At 42.0% G+C, this 19,236-nt stretch overlaps 1 protein-coding gene across 3 annotated transcripts; it reads left to right on the top strand.

Annotated features, from left to right (window-relative positions):
* Nucleotides 1-18: 18 nt before the first annotated feature.
* SETD4 (SET domain containing 4) lies at nt 19-11,749 on the top strand. 3 transcript variants are annotated; one of them, XM_075518306.1, is made up of 12 exons: nt 19-74; nt 599-701; nt 1,167-1,262; nt 2,216-2,253; nt 3,788-3,876; nt 4,516-4,660; nt 4,763-4,945; nt 5,757-5,931; nt 6,615-6,696; nt 7,054-7,134; nt 8,154-8,277; nt 9,172-11,749. In XM_075518306.1, exons 2-12 carry the CDS (start codon nt 632-634, stop codon nt 9,304-9,306), a joined length of 1,218 nt encoding a protein of 405 aa, XP_075374421.1. In that variant the 5' UTR covers nt 19-74; nt 599-631; the 3' UTR covers nt 9,307-11,749. The 3 variants fall into 3 exon arrangements, with proteins under 3 accessions (XP_075374421.1, XP_075374411.1, XP_075374431.1); XM_075518296.1 differs by having other exon boundaries at nt 4,516-4,945; XM_075518316.1 differs by lacking the exon at nt 8,154-8,277 and having other exon boundaries at nt 4,516-4,945; nt 9,172-9,312.
* The last annotated feature ends 7,487 nt before the right edge of the window (nt 11,750-19,236 follow it).

Below are 19,236 nucleotides of genomic sequence, written 5' to 3'. Positions count from 1 at the left end.
GCGGGCGGGTAGAGGCCGGCGGCGGCGGCGGCGGGCAGCGGCGGGAGTGGCGGTCCCTGCGTCCTCTGCGGCAGGTGGGCCGGTGGCGGGTGGGCGACTGTGAGGCGGTGGGGGTCACCGGGCAGCGTCCGCATTTCTGCCCTCTCCCCCGCCGCGATTTCAGCCCGCGAGGGAATCGGGAGACGGAACGGCTGTTGGGCCGCCGAGGGGAGACGGGATGTCTCGTTACACTCTTCAATCTCCACTGCCTTGAGATGCGAGGGGGCACAGAGGGTCCCAAGCGGTGTTCGCTTCGCTCGGGCGATTCGAGGTTTTGTCTGTCAGACCAGGAAGCGGGGAGAGGCCTAGCCGTGTGGCGGGAAGCGCCAGGGCTATAGAGGGTTGTGGCCATGCCGTGGCCAAGGTGATGTTTGGAGATAAAGGCCTCCCGTCTTCCCTCACCCCGATCGCCCACCCTCGTTTAGGGGTTTGCTTTGTAGTACATTTTCTAAACTTATTGAACAGGCAGTGCTCTGATTTCTCTTATTGAGATAAAAGCAACATACAGTATTTGAAAGGGACTTTAAATATTTTTAAGTAACTTTTTGTTTTAATTCAGGTTGCCTAAATAAGGCAAAATCTGTTTCTTAATATGAAGAAAAGCAGAGGCCGGACAGGTCGAAAGAGAAGAAGACGACACTTGCAGAGTTGTATGGATGGAGGTACTATCCCTGGAAGTACTGCTAAATAATAAAATAACCAGTTGTTTGTCAAGGTGTCATTTTGTGGTGCATATTTGTCGAACACCTTTGTGCTTTGAAAATAATATTAATGAGTGTTAGCTATTTCTATGCAAATATTCTAGCAGTTAGTTTACAGTCCCAAGCAGAGCATGGTGAATATTGTGAATTCTCTTTTCTGGCTAATAGGAAGTACTACATCGTTCTCAAATTCTTTGACCCTTGCCTGTGCTGAATAACTCCTACTACAGTTCTGAGAGCTCCCAGTGCATAGAGACCCAGAACTTATTAAGCTAGTTCGAGGGGAGCCTTTCTTGCTATTCTATTATGCTCTACTAAAACATCCAAAATACAGTTTTTCTGAACATACAGTAAAATTTTTCAATTTCCTTTGTTTTCCAATAGAGTGATATTTTATAGCATTAACCCCCTCTTTTTTATTTTTAGTCAACTGCAGTTGCAAGCTGGAATACATTAAACTTAAGAAGTGGCTGAAAGACAGAGGATTTGAAGACAGTAATTTAAGGCCAGCACAGTTCTGGGGTAATGTTTTAATTATTTATTGGTGGTACATGTTTGGTTCTTCTAAGAATGTTAGATTCCTGCTTTCATTTTGAATCACGCACCTGGCTGGCATCAGGAAAAAAAGCCAGTTACCGTTAGTCTTTTAAGGACTTCTGGTATATGTACGTGAATGTCATTTAACATAAACAAGTAGGTATGGAGGCCTGAAGTACTGTAAACTGTTTCTTATATAAAGATGCTCTTGTATAAAACTCTAGTATGAGAATACTCTGGTATGCTACAAAACATGCACACCTATGTTGAATTCCTTGTAGAAATCAAGTTTTAAAAGAGTTAGTAGCACAGTTTTAAAGAAGAAAGTAATATCTCTTAAGTGTTTCCAGTATCAGAACCTAACCTCGTTATAATTTCATCTTTTTTTCCATGCAAGTTCAGCAGATCTAGTAATACCGAAAAGTATTTAGAGCTAGGATTTTAGAGCTGGGATTCACTTAGTACTGTTTATAGTAAAGGTATATACTTGTATTTTTTCTCTTTAAGTAGATTATATTTCAAAAACTTCTGCAATGTTAAAGAGAGAGTAGAGAGAATAGTATGAATCAGAGAAAAAATATTGTGAATAGAAACAGTGAAGTTTAGTTAAAACTCTGAAACCAAGAACAGTAGCCAGTGATGAAAGATGTGTTTAAAGAAAAAATTGGGGAAAAGAAGTTGAGTAATTGCTAGAAATGGACAGCAAGTGTTGCAGGGGATGCAAGGGAAGGACTTTCACAGGGTCCTGAAAAGTAAAAAGAGAATCAGAGAACGAAGAAATGACGTGTATATCTGGAACAATCCATAATTGGCTTTTATGATTTGTAAGAGGTAACGTATGTTCTTTTAGAGCTTTTCCTTGCTGGCCTGTTAATTTATTGCAGCTTATCATAGTCTCTTGTATTTTACTATAAGCGTCCTCTTTGTTCTTGCTTCAGATACAGGAAGAGGACTGATGACAACAAAAGCTCTTCAGGTTAGTAACGTTGATCCTAATGCAAGAGCTTCTCAGGTTCTCTGAGATGTAATGACTTTTGCAACAAGCAAAGCTCAAAATTCCAGGCAAGGTCTTCACGGTCCCTGTTGTAATGTAATTCCTAGCCTAATACCAGGATTTGCAGTGTTGGCATATCTGTAAGATGATATCCTATGTACCTTGACAACTTGTAGGATGAAAACATTCCTGTATTAGTTTACAGAGATTTAGTATGTAGTCTTGTGTTTCAGTTTAAAGCAATCAGTGTCTAACTGAAACCAGAAGGAGCAGGCCCCTTCCCTCCTGTATGCCTTCCCCCTCAGTCACTGGCTCCTGCAACTTCTTTTGCACTGGCTGTAGCAGTCTTCCCCGCTTGTGTGGTAAGTCGCATCGGGAAGCTAAACTAACAGAAAACTCTCTCTTCAAAAAAATTATTAGCTTTGATAGCTTTGCTCCTTAAAGTCTCCCACCTTGGTCAGACCAGTGCTGGTACAAAGGGAGGAATGGCATATCAGGAAGGGGGATGGAGGAAAGGGATGGGGCTTTAAGCAGCATTTGGCTTTAGATTATCTTAGCCATAATGTGAAACCATGGCTTTAACCTCACTTTGATGGCCCTCTTCTTTGTTGGTAGACCAGCTAATAGAATAATAATTTCTATCATTCCCAGCAGAAAAGGGGAATGGTAGAAAAAATACCTTGCTGTTCAGATATTGGCACAGAAAGACTGAACTCTGACTGAAAAGTGCCTCTCAGAAAATAGGCTTGTTGGAGAAGTTTCCTAACTGGTATGAGAATAGTATATCAAGTAATAGGGAATCAGACCCAAAGCCTTTTGCAAAATAGAGAGTATAGCAAGAGCTAGGAAGGAGATGCACTGGAGAAATTGTGTGTGGAGAACAGTGTATGTTCTCATGCTGGGTCAGGGTTAGAGCCAGCAGTTGAAGCCAGAGGCTCAGGTTATCCACAATGCTGGCAGCCTGCAGTGATTGAAATGAGAGCTAGGCTCAACTGGGCTTGGGCAAGATAGGGAAACTCAGGAGAGGAATGGGAAGAGGAGAATATTGACTTGATTCATGTCCTCTCCCTACAGGCATGGACACATAATCTCAAGCCAGGCATGAAAGCTAATTTACACACACAGCAGCTTGGCAAACAAGGTCAGGATAGACATGACCTAAAATATCCTTACCACATGCTGCTATGTTGATAGAACTTCAGGTATTTGTGAGATCTAATCTAAAATATATCTTAGTACAAAGTTAAGTGAGTAGCCAGACACCAAACTTCCTGTGAACAGCTAACTTTCTGCAGGTGACGGTTCCTACTGACTGCAGTCGTCCTCCTTCCCTGGACTGTGACTGTCTTAAAACTATGCCAGTTTCTGTCAAGTTAAACATCACATCTGTTTGCTTCCTGACATTAGTGTTCTCTGGGGAATGTGTCTCTGTTCAGAAATCGCATAGTAAATGAGTCATTTACACTTGACCTTTACTATTCTTTGTGTGTGTTGTGTTTTTTTTTTCTCCTCAAAGGCAGGGGATCTGATTATTTCATTGCCTCAGAAATGCTTACTCACCACTGGCACTGTCCTTAGTAGCTGCTTGGGAGAATACATTATGAAGTAAGTGAAAAATGCCACTTCATAGGCAAGCGGGTGTTTCCTGTGGGTTGCTCATTAGTAGATTAATCACCTTAAGTGGTGGTAGGGCTTTAAACTGCATACCCTAACTTGTACGAGTATTTCTTGTGGACTCCCATGCATGTGGAATGCTCAGATAAGTAAGGTTTGGACACAGATTATTCCCTTTTAGATAGGCAGAGCTGGTGGGATGGTACAAGCTTGAACTAGACCTGCCTCTAGAGCCAGCTTGGACCTAAGTGCCAGTTATGAATGGTTTCTTGGGAATTTGTGAATATGCTTCAACAGGAGAAGGGGGATAAGATGGGGTTGCAAAGCAGTCACATGAACATGGCCTTTTAGAAAATTCAGAACAAAGACCTATACTGGACATTGAGTACTTGTTATGTATCCTAACCCCCCCCCCCCCCCAAAAAAAAAATAACCCAAGAGGTGAGCCAGCTTTTATAGTCCCTTTGAAATCATCAAAAGAACTTGGAGATGAACTACAAAGAAGTTTAAAATAGAAGCTATTTATAACATTTAAAAGAACTAGAAGAGAGATAAAATACTGCTGCATCCATTTTCTATGTCACCTCTGTGTATCTGCTATGTTGGTATTTTTATTTTATTTTCTAATAGGTGGAAGCCTCCTGTATCTCCTTTGATAGCACTGTGCACATTTTTAATAGCAGAGAAGCATGCTGGTGAGAAATCTCTGTGGAAGCCATATCTTGATGTTTTACCCAAGACATACACTTGCCCTGTTTGTTTGGAGCATGACGTAGTAAGCCTTCTTCCTGAACCATTAAGAAAGAAGGCTCAGGAGCAGAGAACAACGGTCCATGAGTTGTACATGTCTTCCAAGGCTTTTTTCTCTTCCCTGCAGCCTTTGTTTGCTGAGAACACAGGAACTATTTTTAACTACAGTGCTCTAGAGTGGGCTTGGTGCACTATTAATACCAGGACAATATACATGAAACATTCACAGAGGGAATGTTTTTCTCTTGAGCCAGATGTTTATGCCTTGGCACCATATTTAGATTTGCTAAACCACAGTCCAAATGTTCAGGTAAGAAACTAAAAATAGATCACTTAATTTCTTTATTTGTAAATGCACTATCTCAATACAGTATGCATTTATGTGATGGATTAGGAGTGTCTGGAGGTCAGTGAGAGATCTCACAGTGGGAAAATTGTCTATTGAGGACACGCGCAGGCTGAGTACTCATGGTTGGTTATACCCTGGAGGTCATTATTCAGCCCCAGGCAGTTGAATAAAGATGATTCAAATGTTTCAGTTTATGTAGCAAAGCAAAGGTACAGGGAGGGCCACAGTGCGATGTGTGTGGGTGAAATTTGTGTTCAGGATAGCTATTGGGAAGAGCCACTTGTAAATGTAACCCTACTCTGCTCTCCCGAAAGGCTCAGCTCCTAGTGACAAATCTTGAGTTACACGGTCCCTGTGTTACTTCACCTCTGGCTGAAGCTTTTGGGCAGCCTTAGAAAAGTATATTGGGCAGTTCCACCTTATGCCAGAGACTATGTGCCAACATAGAGCTGGGATAGCACAGAAGTGGCCAACTCTGCATGAAGCCATTTTTATTTGCGGATTTGGGGCTTCTGTAATAAGTCTACACAGTGGGTGGCACATCCTGCAGACTAAAGTTTTGTTTGTTCTTCTTCATACTAGTATTTATAGAATAATCCTGGTGTGGAATTGTCCAAATGGGTTGCCTTTTCAGACATCTGGAACACTACCTGTTTTGTTTCAGTGTTAGAGAAGTGTTCAATACTCTTGGGTTTTAATATTCAAGATCTGATTTCTTTTTTACCCTGTCTTCCTGTCAAGAGTAAAACCTTTTATTTTTAACTTCTCAAAGGTAAAGGCTGCATTTAATGAGCAGACAAGAAGCTATGAAATTTGGACAAATTCACAGCATAAAAAATACGAAGAAGTATTTATCTGCTATGGGCCTCACGATAATCAGCGACTGCTACTAGAATATGGATTTGTTGCCATTGATAACCCTCACAGCAGTGTTTATGTCTCATCAGGTTGGATTTATAGATTGTCTTGACATTGAAAAGTACAATAGTAGAGAGCAGAGCATCTGAGCATATTAATGCTGTCTGTCTTCAACAGGAGATGCGGGTGAAAAGGGGTAATTAAAGGATAATGAAGAAGTTCATGCACTTGCATGCATATATATGCACAGTGCACAATATGCACAATGCTTATTAAGGCATTATGATTTTTTTTTTTAGTGCCATCAAAACATTTGTATGTATTTCCAAGAAGTGGAATAGAGTTCGATACAACTTTGAACTGCATAGAATTTAAGGATTGGATTTTTAAAATTGAAAGTATTCTTTGGTAACTTTTCCTTTTGTAAAATTGCAATTCTTACCAGCATGTATGTAGAGCTTCCAATTGGATGTCTTAGATCGTACCATTGACTTCAGGATTTAAATGCTGATCCCCACAAAGTGAAGTTGCTGAGAGTAGTTCATAAACTTTGAGTCAGGATTTCCATTATAAGGATACAGTCCTGGAGATTGCTGATAGCTTTTGAGAAGTAGATACCTTTTTGATTATGTTAAAGTTCAAAGTGTAGCAGGTTTTGGTCTTTGTCCTGTAGCTACTTGAAAAATATGGTTGAAATGTCATTTCAGAATCGAGGATTGTGGTTTCTTCTACATATCATTTATTTAAATATCTAAAATTTGTTTTTATGCAGATACTCTCCTCCAATATTTTCCACCACTGGACAAGCAGAGAAAGGCAAAACTTTCCATTCTAAAGGATCACGATTTCTTAGAGTAGGTATTGGGAGTTTTTTGTTTCCCTGTGAGCTTTCTTGTCAGTTTTTCTGGGAGTCAAATTTTGCTTCCAGTATCAAAATCCAGCATAAAATAATTATTTGTTTTTTTAACAAACTGATTTGCTTGCTGTTTGTGGGAGAATGTAGAAGTGGTAAACACCAATATCAAAGCTTGAGATAGGTTTCAAGGTCCAGACTGTCTCCTAGCTGTGGATAGCAGCAGAGTAAGGGAAGTCAAGGAGTCCTCTAGCTCCGAAAAGCAGGTCTTCCCTTGTTGACACTTGTCAAGAAGAAAGCTATCATGCTGTAAAAGATCACCAGTACTTTCTGCATCTCATCTCTTGTGACTTTTTAGAAACCTGACCTTTGGATGGGATGGACCATCTTGGAGACTCCTCACAGCCCTCAAGTTGTTAAGTCTTGGAGCAGATGAATTGTAAGTTTTAGTACTTTTTGAATAATTAGACAATGTGCATGTGCCATTTTCCTTTATTTGATCTTTGCTGGCTGTGTGTGAGATAGTGGGACAATTATTTTGGATTTCCTGTGTCTATCTCATTGACTCCAGGTGTGAATTGAAAGAGGAAAGGCAGAGAACACTATATAATGTAAAGTCATTGCATATTTGCTGCTTTGGTCTTTTGATTTCTTGTATTAAACAGTAGACACACCCCATTGTTTTCCCTTTCTATTTTGAGAACCAGATATTACTTTAAGGTTCAGACTCCAGACCTTTTTCCTGTTGGTTTCATGAGACTTCTAAATGCTATTGACCTTGCTTGATTTCTTTAAAGCATGTGTTCCACAGGCTGCTTCTGAAATTCTAGGGCCAAATAAGTTGCTGAAATTAATCTCCAGTGACTGTCAGCACAGTTTTGATCATTTGTTCCAAATGGCGAATTTGCCTTGCATTAATATAAAATGGTTACCTGAGCTTTGCTTGGAATAGTAAATAAAAAAAAAAGTTTTCTCTTGTTTGAAGCTGTTTATGCTTTGAAGATTCATTGCTGAGTGGAAGAAGTTGATTATAAGAACTAAAAATAAATCCCCGTGGTACTGGTTTCAAGCCCATGAAATATGTCAGTATGTGAGGTGAAGTTTCGCAGAAGACAGGCTAGTAAGTTCTGAGTGAATAGCTTTTATTCCTCACTGGTGCTGCTGAAGTTGGTGGCAGCATGGCACAGCAGTAAAGACCAGAAGCATTGGTCTAAGTGCAGACCGTGGCTTTGGCTGAAAAGGGTAGGGAGGATTGGAACTGCTGCTCCAGGCCATTAAATCTCTCTTCTCTTTTGCTTGCCTTACCAGTCTCATATCTGAATGCTGTGTGCCTTTCTCATGTATGCTGACCCTACTTGCCTTATGCCAGTGACGTTATTTTTAGCATAACTGTATGTTTATCGTTCAATTGAGGAATACAGCAAATGATTGTGTGTTGTTCAAACACTTCTGTTTTAGTACTTGCTGGAGGAGAACGCTTCTTGGTGATGTAATTTCAGCCAGAAATGAACAGCAGACTTTGAATATAGCAGCAAAAATATGCCATTTTTTAATAGAGGAGACACAGCATGTCCTTCTTCAGGTAATTTGACTGGTAGAAAAAGGTAGCCCAGATTCCTTTCTCTCCTAGCGTAAATGTACAGCAGTGTAATTTTCAGGAGTGAGAACAGAGTGATGGAGGGAACTGACTACACTGTGGTGGTGTAGGATTTGTTTCCAGGGTGACTGACAGCACTAAATTGCTCAGCAGAATTTGTGGCTGCAGCAAAGAAAGGAACCATGTTACAAGGCATATAGAAAGCCCTGTAAACAAGTGAAAAGTGTTTAACCTTGCTCTGCCTACAGTATCAATGAGTTTGTTGATGTTACCTCTTAAGAGAAAATGCAGGCTTGTATGAGGTGTGCACATAAGATATTGCAGACCTGTTGCGAGTGCCTTGTTGCAGAAAGTGAAGGCTGTGTTCTTTAAAGCCAGTCAAGCCAAATGAGCTACCCATGTCAGCCAGTCTCCTGTGAGGAAGGTCTGTACTCTTAGAAAAACAATCTCTCCTTCTTTCTGAATTTTGGCAAACAACGTGTACTTAATGTCAAGTTGGATAGCTATCATGGAAAAGGTTATTAAAACCACACTTTTGCAAAGGAAACATATATGCACAGAGTGTGAGGTGAATCTGTTTCTGAGCAACATCTTGAGGATAGTATGGATTTAGGAGCCCGATATCAGGTAAACATGTCCTTTCCCTTCCTTTCCTTGTTTTCAGTCTGCTTCCTATACGCATGATGACTTTTTCCCTTTTTTGTTCTTTTTTTCTTTTACTATTAGAGTTTCTCTTGTGGAAGATTAAAAAAAGTACTGTATTCTGACATAGTTCATGGAATCCCTACCACAAATGAGCTTTCTACAAATTTTATGTCCATGTCCTGTATTAAATAATCTGAATTTGTAGTAATTTCATCCCATTTGTATAAACTTCAGATTTCCCAGTTGAAAAGGAGTAAAGAGAACCTCAAAAACCACCTGGCTTTGGTAGAAGCACTACGCTTGGAAGATCTGAAGATACTGCAAAAATCAGCTGAGATTCTTTGCAACTTGAATATGGCAACAGCTTGACCCATCTGGAGCTCTGAATAGCTATGGCTGATTGGATGTCATTTGCCATGGATGTGCCTTGCTCAACTGTTTTAATGGGTCTGAGCAGCAAATGCTGTAAAAAGTCATCAGAATATGACTAGTTTTGTTCACAGTGTCACACAGGACACAGAGTCTTATTTTGTTCTTTGCTGACCTTCTTCACTAATAAAAAAGGTTAGCCCAAATGCTAGGGGAGAGCACAGGTGGCTTTCATCACGGTGGCTTTCATCACATCTCATCCAAATCATGCTGCTGTGAGCAAAACAGCTTCTGGGGTAATTTGAGCCAGCCCCAGGATTGTGGACTCCAGCAGTCCTAGACTTTACAGCTGCCTGTGTGACTGAAGCATAGGGTCAAGCAGGTACTCCTCAGCATGTATTTGAGCTCTGACACTTGCGAGAGAGGAAGAGGACGGAGCCACTTATATTTGCCCTGTACTGATCCTTTACTTTTTCCCTGAGGTGTGTACATGTCCCCAAGACTTGGCAGTTCACATAGTGCCAGTTCATTGCTGGGGTAATAGATGCGGACTAGAGCGCAGGTCAGCCCTGTTGTGACCAACTCCAAATCATTCCCTTCACAGTTTCAGCCCAAGTGTTTCTTGAACATAAGGAAGTGTGAATTTCCCTCTTTTACTCTCAAAGCTCCTTCCAGACTCACTAGTTCACGTTTTGACTCCTGCTGGGAATGAGCACTGAAAGGACGTATCATGTTGAACCCTATTGTTTGGAAGACCGCCCAGGCAATTCATTCTGTTTCCATTCAGTTCTGGTGATCACATCGAGCAATGTTCCTATCATGTCTACAAGGACATAGTCTCATGAGCTGCGTTTCAGTATTATTTCTGCTTAAGTAGGGAGCTTGAGCTCCCTGTGTCGTTTAGAGAAGAGAGAGACTTCTTCAAAGGGCATTTCAGGGCAGGACCCTTATTTAAGCTGTATAAACTTCATTTATAATTGTGATTGTGTTGTGGTTATTTTCCATTTTGTGGGGAATCACATTTCATAGAATTCTTTGTTAACTATTTTTAGCATTTTTTAAGAACTGTGTTTTTAAAGAGTTTATTTTTGTAAATATATTGCTTCATTTTGTACAAGACTTCTCTATTTTTGAAATAAATGAAATTGTGTACAGCAGTAAAGGCATTCTAGCTAATGATATAATTTAAGGAAAAAATGCAACAAGTGAAAACTGTTAAGTATTCAAGCTAAGATGCACTTTCAGACTTTCTTTGGTACCTTGTGAACAAAATGTTATTGTGTAAACTTGCTTGGATGTGAGGATTCCAGGGGTTTTCCCTGCTTTTTTTTTCTGCGTCGGTCTATTTGGGACAGGAAATGTCTTGATACCTGGAGCTCTGAGACGGGCCTTTCCTTACCTAGAAGGATGTGTTGGTTTATGTTCAAAAGACTGAGGGAACTGAGGAGCGTAACTGTTTGCTGTTACTCAGTTTCCAAAACCAAAAGTTCTTGGTTTTGAGGTGCCATCTTCATAACCTCTTCCTAGGATTAGGAAATTCTGAAAATAAGCTATTTTCTGCCTTGTTTACCCTAATGCACTGAGACTTTTGTACTCTCAGGCTTTCTGTATTGTTCATATGGAGAAGCTGACAGTGTGCGGTTACTTTACATTTCAGAGCAGGGGGCAGGGTGAACGGGTTGGGAGAGGAACTAAAGTGCTTTCTGGAGCTAGAAGCACATTTATTGCATCCTTTGGGCCAGCTTACTTTCATATTTGCCTAAACTGTGGTTTTAACCTCTGCAAGTCACTTGGCACCATATTTTATACTCTAGTCAGTCCCATTCTGAAGTACCTCCTGGAATGAGATGACTGGATTTGGGAATACAATCTCTACTAATCTCACCGATGGCACTTTTTGTCAGCTCACGTAAAGGTCCTTCTGTACCACTGAACCTGGCTACAGCAGAGATAGCAGGGCTGAGACCCTCGCCCTGTGACTGTTGCCCGTTCATTTTGATTAGGTCTGCAAAAAGGTCTACAGAAGTCATGGATGACATGAAGAGGGTGCATGGTGACTGAGCATTCACAGTGCAAGAAGTAAGGGCTTTCAAGGGAAGCTTGAAGAAGTCAGGTTCAGAACTAACAATGTGGTAACAAATCTGCTGAGGTTAATAAGGAATATGGATACAAAAGTTGACACGGGTGTAGAGCACATACACGTTGAAGACAGAGCTGTTGGCAGTTACCAGCCAGACAAACAATTTCGGTTTTCTGTAGTCCCCTGGTCTCAAAATACTTGAAGGTTGGGAGAGTATTGATGGTAAGTATTGTATATGCTTGACCTGTTCTTGCTCTTTTTAAGGTGTTGGTGGACACTGTGGGAAACAGGGTACTGGGCTAGAGAGACCCTTGCTTTGAACATGTTCTGCAGTTTTGATGATTACAGTTGAACTGTTTGACCTCTTACTTTGTTTTAATAAAAACTTTTTCATTCTCTAAGAACAGATGTGTTTCTCATTTTATAATTTTTTAATGAGATGGTACCAGAGTTAAAGAAGATAAGGATGTTTGGTTGGTGGTTTTTTTTTTTCTTTTTCTTTTTTTTTCTGGAGATGGCTATTTTAAGAACGACTTCTGTATGGTGCATCTTGCAAGATGGATACTAGTTTGATGGAAGTTTATTTGCTTCAGTATTGTGCTATAGACTACACATTTATACCAGGTGGCTTGAATATGGGCTCTACTTCTGTAACTCCTACACTCCCTCCAGGAGTTACTTCTGTTAACTCCTACACTCCAGGGAGTGTAGGAAGGGGATCTGGCGGTGCAGGAGAGTAGGCAGTATGAATTGCTTGTCTGTCTCTTGCATGTAAGCACAGCAGTAAGCCCCCAGCTTTACCTTAAGCACTGTAGCAAGTGTTCTGAATAGAGCCGTGTGTGTTTAATGTCAAAGGCAAAATCCTGCCTGAATAAACTATGGAATTGGAACTAGTGCTTTTGTAACACACATCAATAGCAATGGATTTTTAACAGGAATAAACCAGCATAACATAGGTCATGATTAAGCATTTATGTGTATATATGCCTAGTCAGCAAAAGTTTAAGTTCTTTTTTCGATCAGCCTAAACTATGTGCAAGACAGGGCATCCAGAGCTGGGCTAAGACCTGGGGTGCCTGAAGAAGTAACTGCACTGGGAGTGCTCTCCAGCTGTCTTACAGAACACTAAATCAAGTTTTCAAAGAGTGAAGATGCTTACTCTCAGCCTCTACTTTAACTAGAGCCCCTTTGAGCTGCAAACATCTTAATCACTTCGCTTTAGTGACATGCTGTTAACATTTGGCTCTGGCTCTCTGTTAGTCTAAGAAAGGATTTAGCCATGATCTTAGTGTGGAAAGACTGCATTTGCCTCTGTATAAATTTCCTTTCAGATCCTATCTGCAAATCTCAGCAATAGTAGCAATAAACCCCAGCTTTTTACCATTAGCAATACAAACCTCGTATAGACCATGGCAGTGAGCTAGATTCTTTTCCAGCTTGTGCAGTATTACCCAAAGAGAGCTAAAGTAGGACTGCATTCTGTGACTGCAGTGAAGACACTAGGTTTGGGTAGGTGTAATGAGGGGAGCTTTATTTCTTGCGGTAACAGTGTGAGACAGAAATAGCACAGCTTGATTTTTTTTCTTTTTTGAGAGGAGGGAGTTGATTTAGTGCAGTCTGAAGTCACTGAAAAATGATAAACATGAAACCTCGTGACAGTGTCTTTCCTGTGTCAATTTATGAAAATACAACATGGATTTCTTTGATCTTCTACAGAGAGTGGCTTCTAGTTTACAGTTTTCTTCAGCTGTAATGTGTGGAGATCATCCATCATTGCTAAGTGCCTTTAGACCTGTCTGTTTCAGGACAAGATAAGGGAGTATCAGCTCTCATACCCTGATAATTAAAGCTTTTAGGTGCACTATGAAAACATTTCAAAGATGACATTCCCAAAGAAAGAGCTTTTAAAAATAATGTTTCCCAGGGTATATAGCCCCTCCCCACCTAAGAGGTAAAGAATACCCCTTTAAAAATGCCACACTTTGGCATAACGTGAAGTGTTTGTTTGCACTCAGCGCATCTGTGACTACAGAGATGAAGATAATGAACTCTAGGATGGACGGGAATTGTCCCAAAAGAAATTTATGGGTTTCTTTACACAATAAATATGAACTAAAGTTGTTAAAAGATTTACAAATTTCCCCTCAGCTTGGACTAGCAATTGTTTTTGAACCATGTGAAATTCATGATTTTTATAATTTCAGCACAAAAGCAGGGAAATCACAGCTCAGTGACTGAATTCAACTAGAATAACTTGAGCTTTATTCCTATCCGTAGCAAAGCTTAGGTGGCGTCAGTCTGTTGCAGGTTGGAGCGAAAAGAAAAAAACACATTTCCAATTCATTCTACTGCATATTTTAGTGGATATCTATAATTCCAGAATTAAGTTTTAGAAAGCACTGCAATGAGCTATATTCAGTGGAAAAGCAAAGATACTCAATGAACCCCAAACTAAACTGTATAAAACTAGTGTAAAACTAATGCAATCTCTGTTTTGTCCACTAGATGACGCAACTGTACTACAGAGAAATAAGAAATTACAGTCTATCCACATGCAATTGTAATCCTATTTATTGCATTATATTTTTAATAGTAAAAAGTGCTGTCTTCAATGATACACCATGGTTGGTATTAGATAAACAGTTGAAAAGGTAGTTTTCCTTCTGCTGGTTTCAAGTGAAATGTGAAGCTTTGTAATCTTTTCTCTTCTCCCAGTTTTATTGTATTTTAACTTCGTTGGAGTTGCTCCTCTCTCAGGTTGAATCATGTCGTTCTTCCCTGAAACTATCACCTGAGACATAACTAATGTCTCAGGTTCAAATCATCTTTGTTACATTAACTGAACCCTATGCAATGGAGAACTGTCTGCTCATGTGTTTTTTCTTCAGAGATTAGGGGCCAGATTAATCTTTTGCACAGATCTCTTTCAATAATGTCCTTTGATGTGGCTGATTGAACTCCGATTGAAACATTTCGTCTGTGTAGGGCGATTTTGTGGACTCTTCCTTGTGTCAGTTCTCCAGTGTCCAATAGTAATAAGCTGATGTTTGACCCTTTCCTTTGCTGGGGATTTCTTCACAGCCCGTTTTCATGACTTGTGTCTGCTTATTACTTTTGATGCGTGCTTGTTGCCTTGCTCACTTACCCAGGGGCTTCTGAAACAGCCAGTGTGCGTCTACAATGCATGTCCTTGCAGCCCCTTCAGATTGTTCCAGTTGCCCTATAGCTAAAAGAGGAGGAATGGAGGGATCTGCTGCTTGCAAAGCTGCTGTTTTCTCCTGAAGCCCTCTCTCCTGTTCCTTAGCTCTTTTCCCCTGCCTCCAGTGCTGGACCATACTGCAACATGCCAGTCTTGAGAGCACTGAAGTGGATTGGGCTCTAGTACGACCCTGTGCATGTCAGGAGGCAGGTCTTTGCAGTGCGCTTTTAATGTAAAAATGTTTTTCCTCTTTACATACACCTGTACTTGTTCCAAGTCTGGCAGGGCCAGCTGTGTCCAGTGCTTTACCTCTCTACTAGGATGCCAGAGTTGGGCTGGAGAAATTGTCAGATGAGCACTGTAGCCTTGCAGATACATCTGACAGGCACTGGATGTGCTATTTTAGTAGCTCCCTCCTGCTGGGACTGCTCTGGAAGGAGCTGGCAGTGGCAGTTTGGCTCTTTTGACCCTTGGCAGGCAGTGATGACTATGGAGAGGACAGAGGGACATTCTCAGCGTGAGGCTGGTGCCATGCCTGTCTGTACCACCCTGCCTGGGCCAGCATCCAGAGCCTGTATCTCTATCTGTAAGAAGCCAGCCCTCTTTGCAGCAAGAAAATGCCAGTGAATTTGTGTATCCTTCCCATGAGATGAACTTCGCATTGACAGAGATGCTTTGGTGCGGGTGGGCTGGCCTGCAGAGGAAGTTGGCGAGAGATCAGAAGGGACCATGCCATCCCAAGATGACTCATGTTGCTCTGAACTGTTTCGGATGAGTACTTAGATGCTGGGCTAGCCAGTCCCTGGCTCAGGAATGGGAAAACACTGTGCAGGTTGTGGGACACTCCTAAAGGCCTGCTAGGGGTGCAGTGTGGGCTGGGCTGTGGAGGTGGGAGGGGAAGGGCAGGCTGGGACAGGAGGGGCAGAGTGGTCCCACTGGAGAAGGGATGTTTTGTGCACTAATAAAGAGCACACACTCCTGTTTGGCTTTTCTCTGCCTGTAGGTTCATGCAGATGACTGGGTAGTCCTGCTGCTCTGTCAGAAATGGTGTGGAGGCCAGGGTGGCCATTTCTGTGCAGATTGGGAATGTGGTGGGAAGGTGCGAGGGGTAAACATACAGTCTGGGACAGTAATCCTTAGAAAATCATATCGCATCAGGCAGGTACATATGTGTGTGTGCCATGCTGTGGCTAGCCAGTGCTATCCTAGCTTCATGGGAGCAGGGCTCTTGGGTTGACTTGGCTGCGTAACGCTAGTTTGGCATGTTTTCTGCGGTGTTAGAGCAGGGGCCTTAGGCTGAAGGACAGGGGAGAAATAACACTGTTTGAGCTAGAGCTGCAGTCATAGAGGGAGCCTTTTGGTTGTGCTGGTCCATCCCAGTGTATTGCTGCTCCATGCTGTCATGCACAGATGGACATGGATCCTTCCGTGTTGCCAGGTGGGAAATCTCTCACGTCAGGCTTCTGGTACGGCAGTGTAGTCAGCCTCTCTGTCATGGAGAGACATGCAATGCATACCACCATCATTCACTGGTGGGGTTGCCCTGCTGTATCGGATAGGAGTTGGAGGATGTGAGTTGCCCTGGTTGGGATGCTCTTGGGTGTGCAGCTGTCTGTGTTTTGGAGGAAACAGAAAGCAATGAGCAGTCCCCAGTTTTCCTCTGGCATTTCAAATGGGGTGCTCTCATGATCACCCCTTTGAGTATGCTCCAAGGCTAAGACAGTGTGGATGGTCAGAGAGGTGGTCTTTGAGCATACAGCCAACAGCATTCACAGAGGCAGTGTAGGTGTGGCCTTTGAGACTGCTTTTTTTATGTCATATTTGATGGAAATTGGCTAGCGTGTTCAGAAAATACGGGAGAGAGGAAGGGGAGAATATCATATTCAGATAAATTGAGATTTGTTTTCTCACGCATCTGGGCTAAAATCACAACAGAAAATTGGAAATTTTGAACCCAGCCTTGAGTATAACTATGTTGGAGACAGTGGCAACGATGGGTGCTTGTACTCCTCCACAGAAGTCCCTGCCTTGGGGAATGGCCATTCCCTTTTTAGATATAGGTAGAGAACCACTTACGCTTGGCACAAGCCCTGAGGAGCACAGCAGATCAATCTGATCTGAACCTCAGGAGACTTAACATTGTCTCTGTCCCTGGCTGCTTCCAGCAAAAACTGTGAAAAATCAGTTCATCCCATGTCAGTTTTATGCTGATTTAATTCCACTTGGCTCGAACGGAGTTACACCTCGCCTTTGATACCTGGCCTCAGGGCTTCATTAGGCATAGTTGTGGTCCAAAGCTTGCTGACAGAAATCTGTTGGTTTATGTGGGTTCAAGATTTTTTTTTTTTTTTTCCCAGAAAAGAACAAAATGCACTGCAATTATAGGGGATTTACTATAGCCTGGTAGGAGGATCAGAGAGCATGAATCCTCTTCCAACCTACTCTTTGCACTGGAAGCATCGGGGTGTAGGCTGAACTCTTGCACTTGGGGAAAGTTGAGTGTGCGTGGGTGAGAGAGCTTGAATTCCCCTCTGTGCAGTGTGGCTGGACGGGGTAAGAGGTGGCCAGGTATGGTACCTCTTGGTCTGTCAGCAGACATATATCCTGGCCTTGGCCCTCTTGGAGTGCGTTATGCTGGAGGAGTAATTGCACTAATGTCCTGCAGCATGGGTGGAATTCTCACTGTCACAGGGTTTTGTACCACTTGAATCCACTCACTCTTGAGGTAGTTCTTAATCTCCTCCAGTGCAAACATAGAGGCAAAGCCATAGAGGAACAGCACCTGGCACAGCTAAGTGCCATGGTTAGGCTGCCATATGCCAGATTTTTTACTGAAAGGAGTGTTGTTCAGGTGGAAAAAGCAGAATTTGGTTCTTATTCTGGGACTTCCAGAAGCTAGAGAGCTCCTCTGGTGCAGCAGTGACAGGAGTGTGCCTGACCAGCCACATCTATGCAGCTGAGCAGCGCAGCAAAGGCTTTTTATGTCCAATGAGACCTGCACATGCTGCTCGTAATGTATTTGTGCCAGGCAATCGATCTGTCCCCGTGCACAGTCTGATACGCTACCTGTACATGCTCTGGCCACCTAGGCCTTATAAATAAAGCCACATGTGCACAATAAAGCCACCACGTTCATGCTTGTGGGGCTTGTTGGCAAGTGAGTCCCTGGTTTATGCCTCCCTGAGAGTAATCAGGGAGCCTGAGGCAGGAGTCCTTTCCTGAAGTCTGAAGGAATATCCCTGCTGAAGTTTTGAGCTGTAACATCAAAAGTAGGTGGAAGCTCCTATCACAGCATTGATTATTTTATTAACATATTTTTCAAAATTCTTGGGAGAATCATCTGAAGAGGATAAACACTCCCCCTTACCTTAAAAAAAAAGAGAAACAGCACTGGAAAAACAATGGGTTAAGCATTCCAAATTTCAAAATAAAGTTTTTGTTAAAGAAACATGCAGAGAATTGTGAAACAAAGAAACCCCAGACCATTGCAAAATGAAATAGTGTGAAAAATGTTCTTAATGTACCCACATTCTCTGGAGTTTCCCCCCTGCTTTCCCCACTGGTTCAAGATGAAAGTAAGATTTGAATCTAAGTCAATAACAAGATGCAACTGTTGAACGTCAAGTAGGGGGGGAAAATGTGAGCATTACTTGGATAACTCAGGAAACAGCTGCTGCAGCGACGCAGCGTTGTACTACTTAGAAAAAGATGCTACTCCCCTTGGGAGGAAGAGGCAAATTTCTGGTAACTTGGTGTCCTAGGGGCAAGGAGCAACACGGTTGTGATGCTGTGTGAGCCCAGGCCAGGCAGAGATCGAGGTAGGGATACCTCTGGGAGTTTGGGCTTTGGGGTCTCTGTGCCGTGCTTCCTCCCTCCTAAACACTTGCCTGCCTCTGGTGGGGTGCAGAGTTAGAGGTGGTGTGGCGAGCAGGTATCACGATACAAGGACCTGAGACAAATACTCTTGACAGTCTTAGGTAGTGAATGTAGAGCTAAATGGACCACAGTCCTGTGTTTAAAAGGAGAAAAGGTCAAAAGAGGACTAATAGTTATTTAAATCATTCTTTAAACACCTCTTCCAGTCATATAGCTTGAGCTATTTTTACCTGTCTTGAAGCCTTCCATGACTGATAGATATTTCAAAAAATACGGTATATGCTGGTTGTTAGTGGTTGCAGGTTGCTGCTTATATGTAAATCAAGTGCCGCTGACAGAAAACTCCACTGTACGCCCTCTTTGCACTCTGACCACTTCAGTATTAGAGACTCATTCTCTCCATTAGTGCACTTATATTATGAAGAATGATGTGGAACAGAGGTACTAGCAACTCCTCCTTTGTTTATAGCTAGAAAATATCTGACTGCTTAAAAGAACATGAAAACGAGTTTTGTCTTCCTTTCCTATTACTGTCAAACAAACTTCACCTCCGCGCTCAACATCACATGGAATTTGTCACGGGCAGGAAGCGTAAACCCTACCTTGTGAATATACAACTTACAGTCACTTTAGAGGGAGAAAAAAAATCCTTTCATCATGTTCAGTTTTCTTCACTGTTTTATTTCACTTAAAACATCACTCACTACCAAATGGTATTTGTCAGTAGTAATTGGCAAATGCTGGAGGCGGTTTTCAAGGCTGTCTGAATGGAAAA

The sequence above is a fragment of the Mycteria americana genome, chromosome 1, assembly GCF_035582795.1.
Source record: "Mycteria americana isolate JAX WOST 10 ecotype Jacksonville Zoo and Gardens chromosome 1, USCA_MyAme_1.0, whole genome shotgun sequence".
Taxonomy (NCBI): Eukaryota; Metazoa; Chordata; class Aves; order Ciconiiformes; family Ciconiidae; genus Mycteria; species Mycteria americana.
Note: the sequence above shows the minus strand (reverse complement) of the source record. Positions and strands in the feature narration are given on the sequence as shown.

Excerpts from the sequence above, each read along its gene's own strand:
- SETD4 (XM_075518296.1), top strand. The coding sequence starts at position 632 with ATGAAGAAAAGCAGAGGCCGGACAGGTCGAAAGAGAAGAAGACGACAC. Across the intron at positions 4,946-5,756 it reads ACCACAGTCCAAATGTTCAG|GTAAAGGCTGCATTTAATGA; the intron begins GTAAGAAACTAA and ends AACTTCTCAAAG. Across the intron at positions 6,697-7,053 it reads AAGGATCACGATTTCTTAGA|AAACCTGACCTTTGGATGGG; the intron begins GTAGGTATTGGG and ends GTGACTTTTTAG.